The following is a 20968-nucleotide window of genomic DNA, read 5'->3' on the forward strand; positions in this document are numbered from 1 at the left end:
ACTATATATAACTATACCAGCCAATTCTGATGGCATTGGTTTACCCAAAAAATAAACTACATCTTTCAGAACGATCTTTGCTGAACTGGTGGTCTAGAACTAGTGATCCAAATCATCTTGTTCATAAAAGAAACAGAAAGGCTGTTTCCGTGAGCTGATGGTGTTTGACAATACCTCTGACCGACCAACTCTTGAGGGAATACATTTTGAGCAGGCGATGGGAGATAGCATTATTCGCCATGCTTCAGAACGCAGTCTTTGCACTTTTGTAGACTTGTGCCATGCATCTTCAACGGCCTCACACCAAGAAATTGTGACCAGATTCTTACATAACAGCAAAACAGCTTGACATTTGTTGAACTCTAGCTAGTGTCAAGACTAATCCCCTCAAACAATCCATGGTTTGTCAACCAGCCATTCATCGGGATTAGAAGCCATGAATTATTTAACCATGGCTTGTTGTGATGCCTCAGTCTGCAACTAGGATAGGTCATCTTCTTTTCTGTGTATTTCCATTTGTGTGTGTGTTTCTGATGAAGGAAACAGCACTCTGTTTTTTCTACCTGGATGCCAAAATAACAGGTGATGTTTTCCAAGTGTTTTGTTTCAAAATGTTGATTCACTGAGCATATTATTGTTTGATGTCTTCCTCTGGTTAAAAAAAGAAAAGAAGCGATAGTGTCATTAATATAAATCAAAGTGACACCTATTTTTCTTTTCTTGCTGGAGAACAAGCATGGATCAATTCTGTCTTACGAAGTCCTTTCTTTATTTTCTCATTTAATGCACACAAGAGCTAAGGTGGGCCACACGTGGCCACAGACTCCATGCGGCCACTTGTTGCCTTCAATCAAACCACTTCCATCAAAATAAGCGCACCACTGAAACCTGAGTCCAGTGGCCTGTTTTTACAGTCCCGGCCCGCTGGGCTATTTATGCTTAAACATCCCACAAGCCATCTCCAGACAGCTGCCCTCCTGACTTCTTGAACTTGCGCAAAGTGGCCAGGGATCAACTCGACCGCCTCAAGGAATCCGGGGTTTCCTCCTCCTCTTCTCCTTTGAAAGCACTGCATTCAGGAAACATTTCAGACACTGGTTTTCACAAGTTTCTGATGTCTTTTTTATGTTTAAAGCTTCAGGTGTTTATCCAAAGTGCTTAATCTGGGGAAAAAGATGGGATACAAATAACAACAACAATGGGTTTAGTGCTTCAATAGACTATAAACACCGGCATTCCATAGGCCACAGCCATAGCAGTTAAAGAGGGGTCATGGTACTACAATGTATGCGGTGTCATCCCTAGGTCTTGGCTTTGGCCCTTAAACCTCACAGTCTGGCAGAGACTTTACCTCAATAGGGCTGACAACTGTGTTGATTTTACAAATCCTATCCCTTTAATAGGTTTCCGCTAGTAGGGATGTAGAAGGTTCTTTCGTCTTTCTAGCAGCTTGACTGACTGGTTGATTAAAATTGTCTCTCGCCTTTTTCCTGGCATGGGACCCAAGGCACCTTAAAGCCAATTGGGAGTAAACTACAACTAAAACCTTAAGAGTCCATTGAATACAGATGGTAGCAGCCATCATGTTTCTCTCTGTGAGAAGCATCGCCGGGTTGCATTGTGGCGCATGGCGCATCAACCCGAGTGGCTTCCTCTCAAAATATGAAGCCCCTGGAGAAATCACAGCAGTAAGGATTGCCAGGGGCTCCCTGCCTTCTCCAGTTCCCTGCCTGGCCAAGCCATAATCTGGGAGGATGAGGCTCTTCCCACCGGGGTCCCAGGCCCTGAGGCTTCTGGGACCAAAGCCGAGGCCGGGCTCCTGGCACTGCCACTGAGCATGACTGTGCATGAAGCACCCACTGCACTGGCTCATAGCATGGATAGATGTGCCTTGAAGTTATTCCCGTTTGATTTCCAAACATTAATATATATGAAGAATGGCTGAGGGATCTGGGGATGTTTAGCCTGGAGAAGAGAAGGTTCGGAGGGGATATGATAATAGCCCTGTTTAAGTACTTGAAGGGATGTCATATTGAGGAGGGAGTGAGCTTGTTTTCTGCTGCTCCAGAGAACAGGACACAATGGAGCAATGGATGCAAGCTACAGCAAAAGAGATTCCAGCTGAACATTAGGAGGAACTCCCTGAGAGTAAGGGCTGTTGGACAGAGGAACACACTCCTTCCTCAGAGTGTAATGGAGTCTCCTTCCTTAGAGGTCTTTGAACAGAGGCTGGATGGCCATCTGGATGCTTTGATGGAGAGTTCCTGCATGGCAGAATGGGGTGGAGCTGGATGGCCTTTGTGGTCTCTTCCAGCTCTAGGCTTCCAGGTGAAACTGAGGGGCTTGCTCCTTCTTCCCTCACCTTTAAGGGGCCTTTCACCAGGGGAGCCTGGCAAAGCGTCACAGGCGCCTGCTCTGAGTGAGAGGCAGCCTCCTCCTCCTCTGGGGGCGGGGCCTGGGCTCTGGCGGGACCCGTCTCCCGCCCTTTCGCCCAAACGGCGCTGCTCCTGATTCGCCAGGATAGGCCCCGCCCCACATCAGGCCCCGCCCCTTATAGGCCCCGCCCTCTCCTCCCTCGATTGAGGCCTGGCTGGCTCTGCTGCCTGAGTCCCTTCGGCGGCGGCGGCGGAGGCGCCATCATCATGCCGGCGTCTTCTCAGAGCCGGGCGCGGGCTCGGGAGCGGGGCCACCCTCTGACCCGGGCCGAGTTCCTCTCTCTCAGCCAGCCCTTGCGAGGCGCCGGGGGCAGCGGGCGGAGGACGGGGCAGCGAGGGCAGCGGGGCTCGGGCCTGGCCGAGGACCCTCCTTCCGCCTCCGGGGCGCCCTCTTCTTCTCCGTCTCCGTCCGCGGCCCCTTCTCCTCCTCCTCCGGCGCCCGAGGCGGACTGCATGCAGCTGAACCCCTCCGTGGGCGGGATCGCGTACAGCTCCCTGCTGGCGGTGGACCTGTCTCTGTCGAAGCGTCTGGGAGTCTGCGCCAGGAGCGGCTCCTCGTGGGCCTCGGCCCGCTCCATGGTGGCCCTGCTGGGGCTGACCGGGCACGGCGTCCCCTGGCTGGCCGGAACCCTCCTCTGCCTGGCCAGGAGCAGCACCCTCGCCGGACAGGAGGTCCTCCTCAACCTCCTCCTCGGTCAGTCAGGCGCCCGGGAGGAGAGGGAGGCAAGGCCCAGGCTGAGAGAGTGTGCTCCTCAGGCCCTTGGAGGAGCCAGGGAAGGCCAGGACCAAAGGGACCAAAGGGAGGGAGGGAGCAGTCGGGGCCAAAAAGCAGTCTTTCTCAGGGCCTAGAAAGTGGGCTCCAACCCAGGAGGCTGGGCTTGTGATATGATATTATAACTCCATAAATGCAGTGGAGCCTCCCTCCTCGGAGGCCTTGAAACAGAGGCTGGATGGCCATCTGTCTGTAATGGGGATGCTTTGATGGGGAGTTCCTGCATGGCAGAAGAAGGGGCTGGACTGGATCAGGGCCCTTCTTGGGGTCTCTCCCAACTCTATGATCCTAAGTGGCCCAGCAGCCAGGATCTGGAGGAACCCACTGGATTTCAACACCCCCCCCCCAAAAAAAAACGAAGCCTTGAAAGCTTCCTGCCCTTTCTGCAAACTTTAGTCAATTCCCTTTAAAACAAAGGCAGTTTTACTCCTTTGCTTCCCGTTTTTCTCTTGGTACACGACCCAAGGCAGTTCATATCAAGTTAAGGACAAAGCGTGCTAAAGTCCTATTGGGTGCAAGAGTTTAAAGATAAGGAAACAGTCCATTAAAAAACACTAGACTGCAATAAATTACAAGCACATAAAACATAGTGGAATGATACAGATATCATACGCTCCATTTATAAGGTTCCTCTGCCCCATAAGTGAAAAGCCAAAGGCCTGCCCAAATAATAAGGTCTGCTGGTGAAAGGGGGGCACGGAGGGGGCAAAATGAGCCTCCCATGGGAAAGGATCCCACAAGTTGGGAGCAATGGGATCTGGTATTTAAGGAGGCAGCCTTCTCAGTAGTTGCTCCCACAAGTTAGGCACCAGATCATGTCTGCTCTTGGAAGCTAAGCAGGATCAGCCCTGGCTAGTGCTTGCATGGGAAGCCACCACTGAATACCAAGTGGGAAGGTGCTTTTGAATGTTCTGGGGTTCCCCAACCTGGTGGAATAGATACTGAATGATAGTTTGCTGTTCTTATTGTTATGTGCCATCATCCAGTTGACTTTGACCCTATGAATGAGACTGAGATCCCTAGTGATCAACTCAGGGCTGTGGCTGCCTCCATTGAGTTTATCCATCCGTAACTGCCTCCCACTTTAACAAACATTATCATCCTTCCTAATGAATCATCCCATCTCATGACATGCCCAAAGTACAAAAGCCTCAGTTGAATAGTTTTAGCTTCTAGAGAGAATTCAGGCTTGATCTGTTCTCAGATCACATGAGTTGATGTTCTTCCTGCCAGCTTTGTTCACTGTCTGCCTTTCATAACCGTATGTAGAAGTGCCTGATAAGGTTGCCTTCACATGTAGACTCAAGGTAGCCCTATTCATGCCATAGGCCCCATACAGACAGGCCAAAATAAAGCTGCTTTGGGTCACTTTGGAGGTATGCTGTTTAAATTATGCATGTGGCCTAAGAAGCCAGAAGCCATGTCAAAGCCACAATCCAGTCCTAAGGACAGGAGCGCAGCTTTGGCGCAGCTTCCGGACTCTTAGGGCGCATGCATCATTTAAACAGCATACCTCCAAAGTGACCCGAAGCAGCTTTATTTTGGCCTGTCTGTATGGGGCCCATAGTTATGTCATCTTTCTCAGCATACAGTGGACAGTGATTATTCAAAATGTATTAGGCTTTGGTCCAGTATATGTATGTGACTCCATCTGAGGCAGCATCAGGATCGTAGTTCCTACTGTGTTTGCTAACCATATATTTTGTATATGCTTCCTACTGCGTGATGGATATGCTACGCTGTTGGTGAGGCTGGGTGAAAAGACGGTTTATCTTCCTTGGAGCTAATCAGTAGCTGTAGCAGGAGGAAATACAAGCTGACAGTTCTGTGGGAACACTTGGTATGGAGTGGAAAAGAGGGGTAGTCCTGGGAAGAGGAATGTTTTGAAAGGTTGGAATGTAATGGCATGTAAGCCTGTTGTTTGAATTGCTGTGTGCTTTTAATACGCCATGTAATTGGCAATGCTTCAATCCTGACAACATTGTTATGCTCTGAGAAAAGATTTCTGACTTGACTGAACTTGTGTTTCTGAACTGCAATGAGCCAATACATCACAGACAGTGAATTAACTTGGAAGTCCATCAAGTGGAGCTTCTGAACCCAAATGCCTGATGAGTTTCTGGAAAGTACTGTACTGTCACTGAGGTTTAGGCAGCAAAGGTGTAAAGAGAGGTGTAGTGAGCAACTACTTTTCCTTGTTCAGAAGGTACCACCACCTCACTGCAGACTTGCCAAAGTCCCCGGCTTTCCTAAGCATTGTAAGATGTCTTCAGCATCATATTGTTAGAAAGCTAGACCAGGATAATGGAAAGGAACACTCAATTCCTTCCTCAGCTACAAAGTTTGGGGAGGCAATCAATCACTTTGGCCGAGAGTTCTAAATACCCATTCCTAAACTGTAGATCCCATAATTCCATAGGATGTTGCCATGGTAGTTAAAGTGGAATCTTAGTGCTGTAATAGTGTTGTGTGAAAGGGCATTTGTAAAGACAGAAACAGTTGTAGCCAGCGGGTCCTGGCCTTTAGCACATTGGGAAAGAAAAATCGCCAGTCCCCCACATCATAGTCTGAGGGCGAGTGTTCTGGATTTGTTCTTGTGACCATGAAGTTTGCTTTAGGCATGGCTGCAAATCTTTGCATCAGAACTAGAGCTCTCTCTCTCAAAATCCAGTTGTGTGGGACAAAAGACAACACAACACCAATTTCATGGGTTCTACAGATGGTCACAACTGTAATTTGTATGCTCAACCTTAGGAGGAACTTCCTGATAGTAAGAGCGGTTAGACAGTGGAACACACTCCCTTGGAGGCTGGTGGAGTCTTCTTCCTTGAAGGTCTTTAAACAGAGGCTGGATGGCCATCTGTCAGGGATGTCAAGAAGAAGGAAAGATGCATGCTGGGTTCACAACCCTTGTCGAAGTGAACACAAGTAGAGTTTATGTACGCGGACAAGATGCCCAAAAGAAGGTGTGTGAAGAATCTGAGTTGCATGGCAAATTTCCTCTCACACAGGAATGAACCTCAGGACAACGAGGTTTCTCTCAACAGGAGGGCTCTTTAATCTTTGTTACAGAGAACTATGTATTTACAAAGATTACATTGAGTATCAGACATCCGTCTTGGATACTCATCAACAAGTTACTCCACCAACACAACCTCTGAAGCAGCCACAATAAAACCAACCATCTCACTCTCTCTCAGTGACAGTTGAGAATGTCAGTTGGCAGTTGCATCAACATTCCAATGATGCACTGTTTAAATGCTGACACATATATCTGCCACTAGAACTGTACTATGTTTTGCCACAGCTGCACCTAGTGGCCACATCATTGTCATTTTGTCAGACCTGTTTCAACATGGTCCTGTCAAAGGATGCTTTGATTGTGAGTTCCTGCATGGCAGGGGCTTGGACTGGATGGCCTTTGTGGTCTCTTCCAACTCTACGATTCTATGATCCAAGTAGTGTGTAATTGTGTGATTGTCAGACTTCTTCACTGTGCACCACTTGAATGTGCTGAACTGCTCAAATGCAAATCACAAGACTGAATTCGCATTGCCTTATCATAGTTTCATGCCCTCTCAAAGGAGAAACTGAGCAAATCAAAATCCTCGGGATGCACCGGAAGAAGCCAGAATGCTGACTTAATATTGCATTTAGCCAAGAGGGCCCCTTTTCCCTGGGGTCCTGACTGCTGTGTCAAAAGATGCATACCTCACTGAGCAAAGAGCCAGATCTATGGAATCGTTCACCAAATCATCTTTAGGAAAACAGAGGTTATGAACTAATTGGTACTCACCCTGTGTTTTCTTGGGCATCACACCCAGCAGTGAGAGTTGAGGTGTAGACAAAAGCAATTATGTGTAAAGGTAAAGGTTTCCTCTTTGACATGATTGTCAAGTCATGTCTGATTGTAGGGGGCAATGCTCATCTTTGTTACTAAGCTGAGGGAGCCAGTATTGTTAAAGATGACTCTGTGGTCACATGGCCAGCACAACTGCACAGAACTGTGTTACCTTCCCACTGTAGTGGTACTTTTTGTCTGCTTGCACTTTTACATGCTTTTGAACTGCTAGGTTGGTAGAAGCTGGGACTAGTGACAGGAGCTCACTCCATCACACGACATTTGGGCCTTGAGCTGCTGACCTTCTGATTGCTCGTGTCTTAAGTACTGAGCCACTGTGTCTGTCAACTCCGTGTCCAGACCCAATATTCTCCCAGGGACCCTTTTTTTTTTTGGCTAGTCTGTCCCTCTCTACCTCCTATAAGTAGTATTTTTTATTATTATTATTTTGAACTGAGCGTGAAATGAAATGTCCAGTTCCCAGTACTTTGGGACCTTGATATCCACTGGGGTTTGGTTCCAGGACCCCCAAAATCTTTAATTCACAAGAGCCATGATACACAGTGGCATAGTGAAATTATGTACCTTGTATTAAATGACAAAAACAACATTTACTTTTGGGATTTATATATTTTTTGGATATTTTTAAGCTGTGGATGCTTGAATCTGTGGATAAAAAATCTGTGGTTACCAAGGGCTAACTGTATATTGGTCTGGTACAGACGGGCTTATTGGGTGACCTCGTCATGTGCTAGGGTTGGCCAAGGGCGCTCCGCCCACATGTGCCTCAACCCTAGCACGTGATGAGCGCGTAACAATGGTGGCGCCCTGTACAGATGGGCGCTGCCATTGTTACATGCAGGATGCCTAGCATCCGCACATCGCGGCGCCATTATGATGTTGCGAGTGAGCCATTGGCACAACGTAGCATCATAATCGCACTGCAAGAAGAACCCGCTTTTTGCGGGTTCTTTTTGCTCCACGGGGAAGTCCTGCAGTCTGGAGGCTGCGGATTCCCCGAGGAGCAAAGCTAGGCCCCAGCAGACCGCCCTTTTCGGGTGGTCTGTACCGGGCCATAGTATGCAAAATCCCTCTGTGAAGCCACATAGAATATAAGCCCTTATCAGATGAGTCTGGAACTGGGGGTCTTCAGCACTGGGCGGTTCGAATTCACGTTATTTCGCACAGTACCATCATACCAGCATTCGAATGGCCCAATCCGAACTCACGTGAATGCGCGAGATGCCGAACTGAATGCGTACTGGCTCCTCTTTTTGGAGCGTGTTGGCCAGTGCGCTGATAAGGGGATTGGCAATATCCTGGATTGGGGCTCTGTTCGATCTCAGTGCGAATGGCTCTGGTGTGACTACCCAATCCTGAATTCCATCGCAAGACCCCCAGATTCCAATTTTAACTTCCGGTGGGTCTTTCCTCTTGCCGGTTCCAGGGAAGCGGGGGGGGGGGGGGCGGTTCCAGCGGCCTCCTCCTCCTCCTCCTCCTCCCGGCTTGGGAGCCAGCATAAGCTGCATCCCAAGAAGGGAAGAGGCGCGGGGGGCCGCTGGAATCGTGGTTCTGGCAGCCTCCTCCTCCTCCTCCCGGCTTGGGAGCCAGCATAGGCTGCATCCCAAGAAGGGAAGAGGCGCGGGAGCCGCTGGAACGGTGCCCCAGTATTTGCTGGATTGGGAATTCATACTACAGCCAGCCATGACTGAGGAGGACCATGATATACCTGCTGTTGATGTTCGACTTGACAAGACCTGCTACGCTTCTGGATCATTCGGTTGTGAACTAGCAGACACCAGTTATGAACTGGCATGACGCCCCCCTCCATTACTGCAGTTGATGCCTTAGCCGGCATGTTAGGTGGAATGGCCTGAGGAGATGAGGCTCCCTGGAACGTTGAGGCCCCCCTCTATTGGTGGGCACTCTGGATGCTGATGCCCCAGTGAGTCTGGTGGAGGCCAGTCCCTGAATCAACTCATACAGTTCAGCCATGGTCAGCTGAATAGAAGTACTCAGTGTCTGGCCAGAAGGATGCATCGCCATGGGGTGGCTCAGATGGGCTGGGCCCTTGATTAACTGGAGAATGTCAGCAATAGTTGGCTGGCCATAGTACTGGCAGGCAAGGCATAAATTTAGGTGATTCAGTCACTGCCAGTGCCACCTGAAAGGCATGTGCAGAGGCAGCAGGGTTATTAACCACCACTTTCTGAGGTTCTTGCGGACCCTAGGGCAAATGTCCAACCTGTGTGACCCACTCCACCAACACTGTCCTGCTGCTCAGTTGCGCTAACTGGGCTGTGAAATCGTCCTTGCACTTGGCCTTCTTAGGGGCAGTGGCTGACTGCCTGCTGCCAGCCGCAGAAGAGAAAGCATGTGTTTGGACTTGCTCCAAGGCATGATTTGGAATCTGGAAAAGGTTGGGTTGCCAGTCAGGGCAATGGAGATACAGTTGATCACCAAGCTATTATAAAGCCCCAAGTGTAGCAGCTCACATCAGCAAAACATTGCCACCCCAAAAAACAATTTAGGCAGAAAGCTCATCATACCCCCCAAGGCATAGGTACATGACAAATTAAACCGGGTGAAGCGTGGAGAAAGAGGGTTAGCCAGGCATGCAAGAGAAAAGAGACAAGAGGACTATGGTTATATAATAGAGAATGAGGCAAAGCAACAAACCATGAGGAGAAATCAGTATTGCACTGAAGGAGCCATATATAGAAGAAGTTCCCAGGAGAAGCATCACAAGCAGAAGCACCCCTAGGGAAAGCAACAGTAGAATAGTATACAGACAGGAAATCTGAGAGGATAGGAAGAAGGAGACTGGGCAGTGAAGAAGGCTGAAGCAAAAGTGAGAATAAAAAGGAAAAGAAAGGAAAGCGCTAGAGGGAAAGAGAGGAAGGAAGGGGGAAAATAGAAGGGGCACTTCTGAAGCTCCCCCAGTTCTGTCCAGAAGTGTCAGGCCTGACTGCACCATATTACCTCTCCATCCTTCCAAGGACCCAATGCCCTGGCTGGGAGTCCTCCAGAGTGTACACAGGGCGGAGTGGACAGGAAGCTGCCAAGCAAAAACTGCATGGCTCACTGTCCTCCCCCTATTGCCAGGTGCCCCCCCCCAAAAAAAAAAACACCTCAGAGCATACAGCTTGCTCACTTCAGCAGAGCAGCTGCACATGGCCAGCCATCCCCCTGGCTGCCACTCACCCCTCCTGCAGCCCTGGGAATGAGGGCCACATGGCTGGAGTCCTGCAGCTGCCACAGAGCTGTGCCACTGCCTGCTCTCCCAGGCCCCTGGGACTTGTGGTGGTACTTTCAGGTAGTGTACGTAGCTAAAATAGGAAAATGGATTTCCATTACTACTATATGTATTTCTTAAATCATGGGTTAAATCAGATTTTCAAGTACAGTGCTTGAACCTAGGCAGCTGGGTATGTTTAGCCTGGAAAAGAGAAGGTTAAGAGGTGATATGATAGCCCTGTTTAAATATTTGAAGGGATGTCATGTTGAGGATAGAGCAAATTTGTTTTTTGCAGCTCCAGAGAATAGGACCCAGAGCAATGGGTCTCAGAGCAATGGGATCAAATGACAGAAAAAGAGATTCCACCTCAACATTAGGAGGAACTTCCTGACAGTGGGGCTGGATAGATGGACGGCCCTCTCCATCTCCCTCTGGATGACAGTGGATGGTCTTCTTTCAGGCAAGGCCTGATGGAGCTGGTTTGCCCTTCTATCCCTCTCAATGATGGTGCATCCTGGTGGCAGGCAAAAACTTGTTTTGTTTCAGTTTGTTTGGAAATTAACTGTTCATGAAGAAGGGGCTTTTAATAATATAGTGAATTGTCTGTATTTTGGGTTTTTAAAGTGTATCCTTTTACATTGCTTTTAATTCTGTTGATAGTTTAATTGTATTTTAACTTTTCTATATTAGAATTGTGAATTTCTAGCAGTGTTTTTAGCTGATGGAAGTCACTTTGAGTCACCACAGAGTTCTGTTTTAGGTCTGATGTTAAAAAATGGTGGTGGAATAGAGGGCATTGTTATCAAATTTGTACTACAACAAACATCTGCAGAAGCCTCTGGAGGACCTTGCAAGCTCTTTGCAGATGATGTCCTTACAGTGTGTCCAGTGGCAGGAAAATACTTGGAAACATTTCCCCTTATATTTCTGTTCTCCAACAGTATGGAAATGGCCATGTGGATGAGGGTATTGTGCTGCTTACAAGGTGTGTTTTGGAGGGGTAGCATCAGAAGATGTAGATGCAGAGACATGGCAGTGTGATACAAGTACACGTCTTGATGCATGATCTTGGGCAGTGTTTCTAAATTAAATTATGCAAATCTCTATCTTCATGTGTGAGGCTTTCCCACTTTTCTGTCAATCTATAAGTGGCCACCCTACCTTAAGGTGGGCTCCAGGGAGAACTGTGACATTAGCTTTGGCAGGCTGATCCTCCAAAAATGCCTTCCCTTTCCGTATTTCCTAGATCATTACTCTTTCCCCAGTGCACACCTTTAGGACATCAGCACCTATTCCACCAATTGTTGTCCTCACCTCCAAACTATTTCTCTATGTAGCAGACAACACCTTTCAAGAAATGAGGCAAAAAGAAAGGCCAGAAAATGAACAGTCAAGAAAAAAAATGTTGGTAGTCTCTTGTGAAAAACAGGGAGGACTTAGGGCATCCTTATGGCTACATTTCCACAGAGATCAACATCACTCGCTGGGCATTTCTTACTGAAGTGTTTTATTTAATACATGTGGACATGCACACAAAAACACCCATGTACATTCAAATATATGCCTATGCAAATATTTTGGATAGTATGCATAAAAATACAAATTTGAGATTAAAATTATTCCTTGGTTTTTAAACTATTGAGAAACAATTTAAGAAGTATATTCTCTTCCTGTTGGGAAATACAGATTCTTCTTGCTGTTCCTGCAGTAAGATATTACTTTAAACCACTTTCATTGCAGTTACACAACTATCCTACCAAACCTACTGCAGGGCATGATTGATTAATGATGCATACTCTCATCATCCCTCCTCTCTTGGCTCAGCTTCTCTGCAGCATGGACAGAACTGAGCAGCACACACTTAGTATAAGGAATATTCCTGTTTCTAACTGTTAAACCTAGAAATACAAGTAGGTGTGTGTGCCCCTACTCTCTCTTTCTGGGTCTCAGCTCCACTTGACCTCCTGTGATCTTAGTGATCTTCAGCAAAGTGGGATAAATTATGAATGTTGCATAGGACCAAAAGAGACAGGGAGGGGCTGTGAGAGAGAGAGAAAGAGAGGGAGGGAGATTGAGAGAGTTAAGTGCCAAGCAAAGCCTTTTCTTCCTCTTGTTAATACTTTCCTACTTTCTCCCCACAGCCTGGGGATGTGAGAGAGATGTCCATATCCATCAAACAGCATAACATAAATCTCCCCCTTTTCTCTTTTTGCTGGATGCTGCAGTACAGCTTTCCTTCTCTATGTTCCATGGAGGTCTCTTGCTCACGTTCCATTCCTCTTCTGCTCCTGTCTCATCAGATAAACTGAAAGCACTGACAAAGAGCAAATTGCATGTGACATTGGCTCTCCTTCCATATCCATTTTTAAAGTGCCTCTTTTTACTGCTAGAGTGGTTTCTGGCATAGTGTTATATAGTAAAATATTATATAGTAATAGATGTAACAGCAAAAAAAGGACAACTCTGAAATTTTAAAATTAGCAAAACCTTCTATGGTCTAGGGCAGGGGTCGGCAACCTCCGGCCCGCGGAGGCCTGGCGACTGGCCCCTGGCTGCTGTTGCCACTGCTGCTGCGGCCGCCCGTCACGGCTTTTCACCGCTCTGGGCGCCGCCATTTTGGGCGGCAAAATGGCGGCGAAGTCTCGCAGGACCTTCCCCGCCATTTTGGGTGAAAAAATGGCGGCGCCCATAGCGGCCTCTGGGGCTATGGGCGCCGCCATTTTTCGCCCAAAATGGCGGCGCCCAGAGCGGTGAAAAGCCGTGATGGGAGGCTGCGGCGGCAGCAGCAGCGGGCCTCTAGGAGGCCCGCTGCCGTCTCCGGGGCCCTCCAGGAGGGCTCCGAGGGCGGCAGGGGGCCTCTGGGGGGCCCGCTGCCGTCTCCGGGGCCCTCCAGGAGGGCTCCGAGGGCGGCAGGGGGCCTCTGGGAGGCCCGGTGCCGTCTCCGGGGCCCTCCAGGAGGGCTCTGAGGGCGGCAGGGGGCCTCTGGGAGGCCCGGTGCCGTCGCTGGGGCCCTCCAGGGGGCCCTCCAGCGCTGGCGCCCCCCCCAGCTTTTTTGCTGGTCTCTGACGGGGCCTGGGGCCCCGTCAGGGGCCAACAAAGATGGGGAGGCCTCGCCCCCGGAGGGTGGAAGCTCCGCCCCCGGCATGTGGCCCCGCCCCTGGAGGATGGAAGCTCCACCCCTGGCACACAGCCACGCCCCAGAGGGTGGAAGCTCCACCCCCGGCACATGGCCCCGCCCCGGAGGGTTGAAGCTCCACCCCTGGCTTCGGCCCCCCAGTCGCCTGAGGGACAGCAACCCGGCCCCCGGCTCAAAAAGGTTGCCTACCCCTGGTCTAGGGTTACCAGGCTGAACGTTTTGTTACTATTGTTATTTATTGCCATCAAGCTGACTTCAAATAATGGCTACCCTATGAATGAGAGGCTTCCAAGTCACCATATTACCAATAACCCTGCAAGGTAGCTGTGGTTTCCTTGATGGAGTCTGTGCACTGTTAATGCAGTCTTCCTTTTTCCCTAATCCCTTTCACATTACCAAGAGTTATTGTCTTTTCTAATGAACCATGTCTTCTCATGATATGTCCAAAGTAACACTGTCTCAGCTTAATTATCTTAGCTTCTAGAGAGAATTCTGGCTCTTCTCCAGAGTTCTGTGGATACTGTGAAACTCAAATGGGTTGGTTTTCTTCCTAACAGCCTTTTCCAGCTTTCACAACCATACATAGAAATTGGAAGTATGACAAGATGGACCATCCTGACCTTACTATTCAATTATATAGTTTGACAGCCGAGGATCTTGTCTAGTTCTTTAATACCTGCCCTTCCCAGTCCTTGGTTATTACCTCATGCAGCTTTTAACCGTGGTTTTATTTTGACGATACTAACTGCCTCTCACCCTGTTCCCCACTTGTCCCTTTCCATTCACAAGGGAAACCCCTGAATGAATTGGCAATCACACAATGCCCCCTGTGTGAAAAGCCATTCCTGGGGCAATTGTGTAATTGCCAGTCACTTTTTGTCAGTGTCTCCTCCTCCTCCCTTTACCCCCTGCCCCTCACTATTTTTCTTTCTTTTCTTCCTCAGTCTTTTTGTGCATTTCCAGAGCTCTGCAGTTCTGCAGCCTCAGCTGAAGCTTTAAAAAACTATAAAACTTAAATTGCAGCTGCAGAGCTCCAGAATGGCACAAAAAGTTGGAAAGCAAAACCTACCTAAAGTCATGCTAGGTAAGGCATAAGAGAGGGAGGCAGGGTTAAAGGAGAGGGCAAGGAGAGTGCAAAGTGGGCAGCAGCCCTGGTTGCATGACTAAGACAGGTGCGGTGATGGCTACCTAGAAAGCAGCATGGTTTCATTTTATTTTTACTAGGGTGACTGCAGCAAGAAAGGGACAGGTGTGATAATGTCCCTAGCCTTGTGATTTCATGCCTACAATCTCCATTCTGATCAATGGTGCATGCAAGCTATGGGTATTTCAATTTCCTCATCATATAGATTGAATTTATGTAACTTCTCCATGTTCATTACTTTTTCTGTTTTCTTAATATCCAACACTTAGCACTTTCTTTTTTAACCATCTTTAACGATTGTGCCAAGTCTTTGATGTTTTCAGTATGGTACCATCTGCACAGTCAGATGGAGGAATTGGACGATGCCTTTCTAGAACAGATGACCATACACTCCGAAAGGAGAGATGTAGTAGTGATGGGTGGCTTCAGCTATCCTGATATTTGCTGGAATTCAAACTCAGCCAAATCCTCAAGTTCTAGCAAATTCCTCACTTGCCTCGAAGACAATTTCATTGTCCAAAAGGTGGAAGAGGCAACAAGGGGGTCAGCTATTTTAGATCTGATCCTAACCAACAGGGATGATTTGGTTAATGTAGTGCAAGTGGTGGCATCTTTAGGTAGGAGTGACTGTGTTCTCCTGGAGTTTGTTATACAATGGAAAGGAGAAGCCAGGCATAGTCAGACACACATTTTAGACTTTAGGAGAGCTGATTTCAATAAGCTTAGAGAAATACTGGGGGTGGTTCCCATGGTCAGAAATACTTAAAGAGAGGGGAGTTCAAGACGGAAGCGAGTTTCTCAAAAGGGAGATACCGAAGGCACAATTTAAGACAGTTCCAATGAGGAAGAAAAATGGGAAGTATCTCAAGAAACCAGGATGGATGACTAAGAAACTTTTAACTCAGCTAAATTTTAAACGGAACATGTATAAGAAATGAGGAAACCACCAAAGGGGAATTCAAACAAATAGCAGGCATGTGTAGGGGTAAAGTCAGCAAAGCTAAAGCGCAGAATGAACTCAGGTTTGCTAGAGGGGTTAAGAACAATAAAAAGGGCTTTTTTGGATATGTCCACAGCAAAAGGAAGAAGAAGAAAACGGTAGGGCCACTCCATGGAGAAGATGGCAAAATGCTAACAGAAGACAGAGAAGGCAGAATTACTCAACACCTTCTTTGCCTCAGTCTTCTCAGAAAAGGCAAATGGTGCTCAACCTGAGGCTAATGGAGCAGAAAACAGAATAGGGGAATTTCTGCACAGAATATGTATTGCGATATCTGGTTAATCTAAATGAATGTAAGTCTCCAGGACCTGATGAACTACATCCAAGAGTATTAAAAGAACTGGCAAATATAATATCGGGGCCATTGGCAATAATCTTTGAGAACTCCTGGAGAACAGGAGAAGTCCCAGCAGACTGGAGGAGGGCAAACGTTGTTCCCATCTTCAAAAAGGGGAAAAGAGAGGATCCCAACAATTATCATCCAGTTAGTCTGACATCAATACCAGGAAAGATTCTAGAGCAGATCATAAAACAGAGAGTCTAGAAAGCAATGCCATAACCACAAAAAGTCAACATGGGTTTCAGAGAAACAAGTCATCCCAGACAAATCTTGTCTGTCTGTCTGTCTGTCTGTCTGTCTATCTATCTAATCTAATCTAATCTAATCTATCTAAATATCAGCTTGATAGATGAAGGAAATGCTGTGGATATAGTATATCTTGATTTCAATAAGGCCTTTGAAAAGGTTCCCCATGACATTCTTGCAAGCAAGCTTGTAAAATGTGGGCTAGACAAGGTAACTGTTACATGGATTTGTAATTGGGGGGAGGAGCTGGGTCTGCGTTGTGAGGATGCTACACCCCAGCTCTTCCCCCATGCCAGCCTTTCCCATCAGTATGCGCAGCCTCTTAGTCTTTTTTGCGTACATGCCTTTAAGCCACCTGAAAACTCATGGTGACCCCATGAATTTTGTGGGTTTTTCTTAGGCAAGGAATCCTCACAGGTGTTTCGCCAGTTCCTTCCTCTGAAATAAGTTAATCACCTGGTTTTCATTGGCAGTCTCCCATAAATCAAAACTGATGAGAGCTGATTCTGCTTAGCTTCCAAAATCAGATGGGATTTGGTGGCTTTAGGGTATTTTAGGCCACTTTTATAATCTTTTAATGAATTTTAATATTTTTCACTATATAAATAAATTGTTGAATTGTTTTTACTGTTACTGTTGAAGTTCTTATATAGTTTTTAATTTGCATTGTTTTAAAACAGGTTGTTAGCCACCATGAGTCTGCTTATACGACTTTGATCCAGACTGTTTGAGAGACGCATTTCCCCATACGAACCTGCTAGAACTCTAAGATCTTTAGGGGAAGGTTTTCTCTCAGTCCCGCCACCATTGCAGGCTTGGCTGGTGAGGACACAAGAGAGCGTTCTCGGTGGCTGCTCCCACCCTCTGGAACCCCCTTCTTTGGGAGGCTGAGCTGGTCCCCTCTCTTCTGGCCTTTCATCAACAAGCAAAAATGGTTTTATTTGGGCAGGCTTTTAACATGCAATCATGGGGTGGCTTTTATATGGAGTGGGTATTGTTGTTTAAATGTATGTAATTTTATATTGTTTTTATTTGATGTTTTTAATTGTTTTTATTGTAATATGTTTTTAAAATGTTTTTATTTGTGAGCTGCATTGGGTCCCTTTCTTGGAGAAAGGCAGCGTAAAAATGAAATAAATAAATAAATAAATTATTAGGAGAAAGGCTCCCAATAAATGAATAAACAACACATACATTTCAATCTAATTCTGACCCACCCTTTCTCCTTTGCATTTGGCCACCTTCATTATGGTGGAGAGAAAGATGGGGCTACTGATGAGAGGCTGAGTAGCCTCCCCTGTTGCTGGGTAACTCCCAGTCCTACCTCTGCTTGGCCATATGACAGGAATGATGGTAGCGACAGTAGTTGATCCAACCAAAGTCTGGGTTGGTATGTAGGTCAGTCGAGACTGTGAGGGAATATGAGCCTCTGGACCCAGAGTGACGGCACCACATGTGTCTATTTCTGAAGGCCATGCTGCTGACACCACAGAACCATAAAGGTTTTGTGTGTGGATTCATTTTAGGGTGGCAGACCTAGGAACCTGGGCTGGCACTGTAGGTAACACAGTTGTACAGGATGGTGTGGAAGAACCTGAGCTGGGTTATGACTTGCTAGACATGGGGAGGAAGAGATGCCTTGTCCCACCGTATGATGACATGCTTAACATCTCCCTGTGACTTTCTCTGTGCCAGGTAACGGGCAGAGATCACTTTGACTGTCAGCTCTGGATGCAGACTTACAATCTTGTGCAGGTTTGGGCAGTGGACTAGGGTTCAAATCCTTGCTTGACAATGGAAACCCACAGGGTGACCTTGGGCAAGTCACACATTCTCAGTCTCAGAAAACCCTGTGATGAGTCATTAAAAACATGGGTGCTCAGTACAAGGACATAGCCATGTTAGTCTGGAAAATCAATATGTAAAGGGATCTCATAGCACATTTGAGACTAACTGAACGAAAGAAATTGATAGTGTGAGCTTTTGTAAACTTGAGCCGACTTCCACAGCCTGCATGTTTATCAGTAGAAGCTTTTGGGGGAGTGGTACAAAGCTGAAAGAGCAGCACTTGGCTTTATGCTGGGGATGACCAAAATTAATACTTTAAATACTTTTTTTTAAAAAAGAAACTATCCTAGAAAGCCCTCTTAAAGGCAGGGAGGCATTTTGCCTTTGTACTAGTTATGGGGAAAGTCGTCTAAAATAGCTGGAGAGCCAGATTTTCAGCACTGCTGCTGTATGGATTTAATATGAAACAGTACTCATTGGTGGAGTCCATTTGTTATTTGATGGTTCCCACCTGAGTTTTGATGGGTCCTTTGTCTCCAGCATCTCATATCTTTTTTGGTCTCTTTCTCTACAGCCCTGCTGTTGGACATTGTCATTATTGCTGGCTTACAGAAGATGGCCAAGCGGAAAGGACCCTATGATGTCAGCCCAGGCATCTTGGACTACCTGACCATGGATGTCTATGCTTTTCCTGCCGGTCACGCCAGCCGGGCAGCCATGGTGTCCAAGTTCTTTCTTAACCACCTGGTCTTGGCTGTCCCACTCCGGGTCTTGCTTATCCTCTGGGCGTTCTTGGTGGGGCTTTCTCGAATCATGGTTGGGCGACATCACGTTACTGATGTCCTCTCCGGCTTCGCTTTTGGCTACTTGCAGTTCAGGCTGGTGGAGCTGATGTGGATGTCCTCCAATACTTGCCAAATGTTGATCTCCATGTGGTGAACACCACCAACGTCATTCTCCTTTCCCACACCCCTGATCATCCATCTGTCTCTTTTTCTTTTGTTTTCTCTCTCTATATTTTTTCTTTTCTTTTTTGCACATGGAAGACTAGAAGACACTTTTTAAATTAATAATAATAATAATAATAATAGGATTTATTTATATGCCGCCCAGTCACTGAGAATCCAGGCGGCTTACAACAGAGGGGATAATAGACGGTTCCCTGCCCTCAGGCTTACAATCTAAAAAGACACGACACAAAAGGAGAAGGGAATGGTGAGGGGGGGGAAGGGATCAGGTCCAGCATTCTTCTCTCCCTTTGAGGCCTGGACCAAGGCAGATGGACTGGAGGGAGGGCTCTTCTTCTTCAGGCAAGCCCTGGTGGAGCTGGGCCTGCCTGGTGAACTCCCTCATAGGCCGGAAGTTGACAGTTATGGAGGGAGGAGTGTCTTCTTCCAAGCTAGCCCTGATGGAGCTGGGCCTGCCTGGTCAAACTCCCTCACAGGCCGGAAGATGACAGTTATGGAGGGAGGAGTCAATTGCTTGTGGCATTTTGACAAGCATGGTATACAAATCCTCCATGTGTTGGAAATGAGGGTTATGATGACAAACAGCTTGTTGCATCTTCTGCTGCAGTGTCTTCTGATGATTGGGTGGCCCTGTGCATTCAAGATCTGTGGCTATGTTCAGCCATGTTTTCTTGACAAATGTATTGGGCTACAGATAGAAAACAGAAATGCATTATCTTGCTATTTATTTGTTTTTAGGGGTGACATCCTAACACTTGGAATACACAACCCATCTTGTTCAATGCAGTTGTGCTTTAATTTGCTTTTCTAGGGAACGGAAAATTGAACATGATCCTTAGAAGGAGTGTCTGATTACCACCTAGAAGGCTATACTGTACCTTTTAAATTTCCTGTTGCCTTTGTGGCATCCCTTGTCAACTCCCCCCTCCTCTGCCTACCTTCTGGTCCATTTTCTGACCCCCCCCCCCCCACCTATTGTTGCAAGCAGGAGTCTAGAAGACAAGGCTGGTTGGAACAGCATAGCGAAGTGGTTAGTCTAGCCTTCCCCAGTATTATACCCTCCAAGTACACCAGACTACAACTTCTGTAATCCCCAGGCAATCAGGCTGGCTGGGGGTGAAGGGATGTGCAGTCCAACACACATGCAAGACATCAGGCGCTATGGGAGAAAAGTTAGGTTAGAGTGTCAGTTTAGGGATTTGGAGGCCCAAGTTCAATTCTTCAAACAGACACAAAGTCTGTTTCTGGAGACACTCATGGTTTTATGAAATCTCTCATCAAATGTACATGGCAGCATTAGTGTGAGAGTAAAATAGTGGTGGGTGGGCATCATTTGTTCCTGCTTTGAACATCTTGGAAGGTGGGTAGAAAATATTAAAGAAATAAATCATGGCTTGGTGAAACTGTATCTGCCTCTTTTCCTTCTACATTGGGTGATTTAAAGGTACAGTACAAAGGCAGACATTTATTTATATTGCTATTGAAAGCTCAGTAACGGCCCAGGCTGGTTTCCTTTTCAATACCCCTCCCCTGAAAGTCAATTTTCATTTTTGAAAAAGCAATTTCAGATAAATTCTCCACATCCACTATCCATGTATTTACACAGCCACACTCACAAGTCATTCTATGAAGTTGCATTGGCTCTGGTAAGAACCTGTTTAGGAAAGGCTTGCTAAATCAGACGGAGACAGCTTTTTAAGCTGATGCTTCACGCCTGTTTGTTGTTTGGTAATCATTGCAAGAAACAAATAAATAGAAAATCTATCCCTGGCAAGCTTTGCCCTGGCTGGGAAGCTGCTTTCAGAGCAGGCAGAAGGAATCCCATTGCAGAGGATTGGGTATTCAGCGGCTGTCCTTCAGCCAAATCAGCCACCACTGTTGGCACTTGATTTAAGAAGAGTTTATACAATCAGCAGATTATGGCAGAAGTGGAGGGAGAAAACGGCTGCCTGTGGAGGCTGGTAGAGCTACCGCAAGATATTGTGCTGCCCGAGGAAAAAGACCATCTGACAATTCTGAATTGGAACTGACCGCAATTCCAGGGGTACTGCAAACACCCA

General features: G+C 47.1%; 1 protein-coding gene across 1 annotated transcript; it reads left to right on the forward strand.

Moving 5' to 3' along the window:
- The first annotated feature begins 2606 nt into the window (after positions 1-2606).
- On the forward strand, positions 2607-20329 carry LOC149308174 (inactive phospholipid phosphatase 7-like). Its single transcript, XM_089535244.1, has 2 exons — positions 2607-3129; positions 18515-20329. Exons 1-2 carry the CDS (start codon positions 2643-2645, stop codon positions 18877-18879), a joined length of 852 nt encoding a protein of 283 aa, XP_089391370.1. The 5' UTR covers positions 2607-2642; the 3' UTR covers positions 18880-20329.
- The last annotated feature ends 639 nt before the right edge of the window (positions 20330-20968 follow it).

The sequence above is a fragment of the Sceloporus occidentalis genome, unplaced genomic scaffold (assembly GCF_023333645.1).
Source record: "Sceloporus occidentalis isolate IW3139 unplaced genomic scaffold, rSceOcc1.0.p SCAF_8, whole genome shotgun sequence".
Lineage (NCBI taxonomy): Eukaryota > Metazoa > Chordata > Lepidosauria > Squamata > Phrynosomatidae > Sceloporus > Sceloporus occidentalis.

Coding starts and splice junctions, on each gene's coding strand:
- LOC149308174 (XM_089535244.1), top strand. CDS start 2,643: ATGCCGGCGTCTTCTCAGAGCCGGGCGCGGGCTCGGGAGCGGGGCCAC. Junction 3,130..18,514: donor CCTCCTCAACCTCCTCCTCG/GTCAGTCAGGCG, acceptor CTTTCTCTACAG/CCCTGCTGTTGGACATTGTC.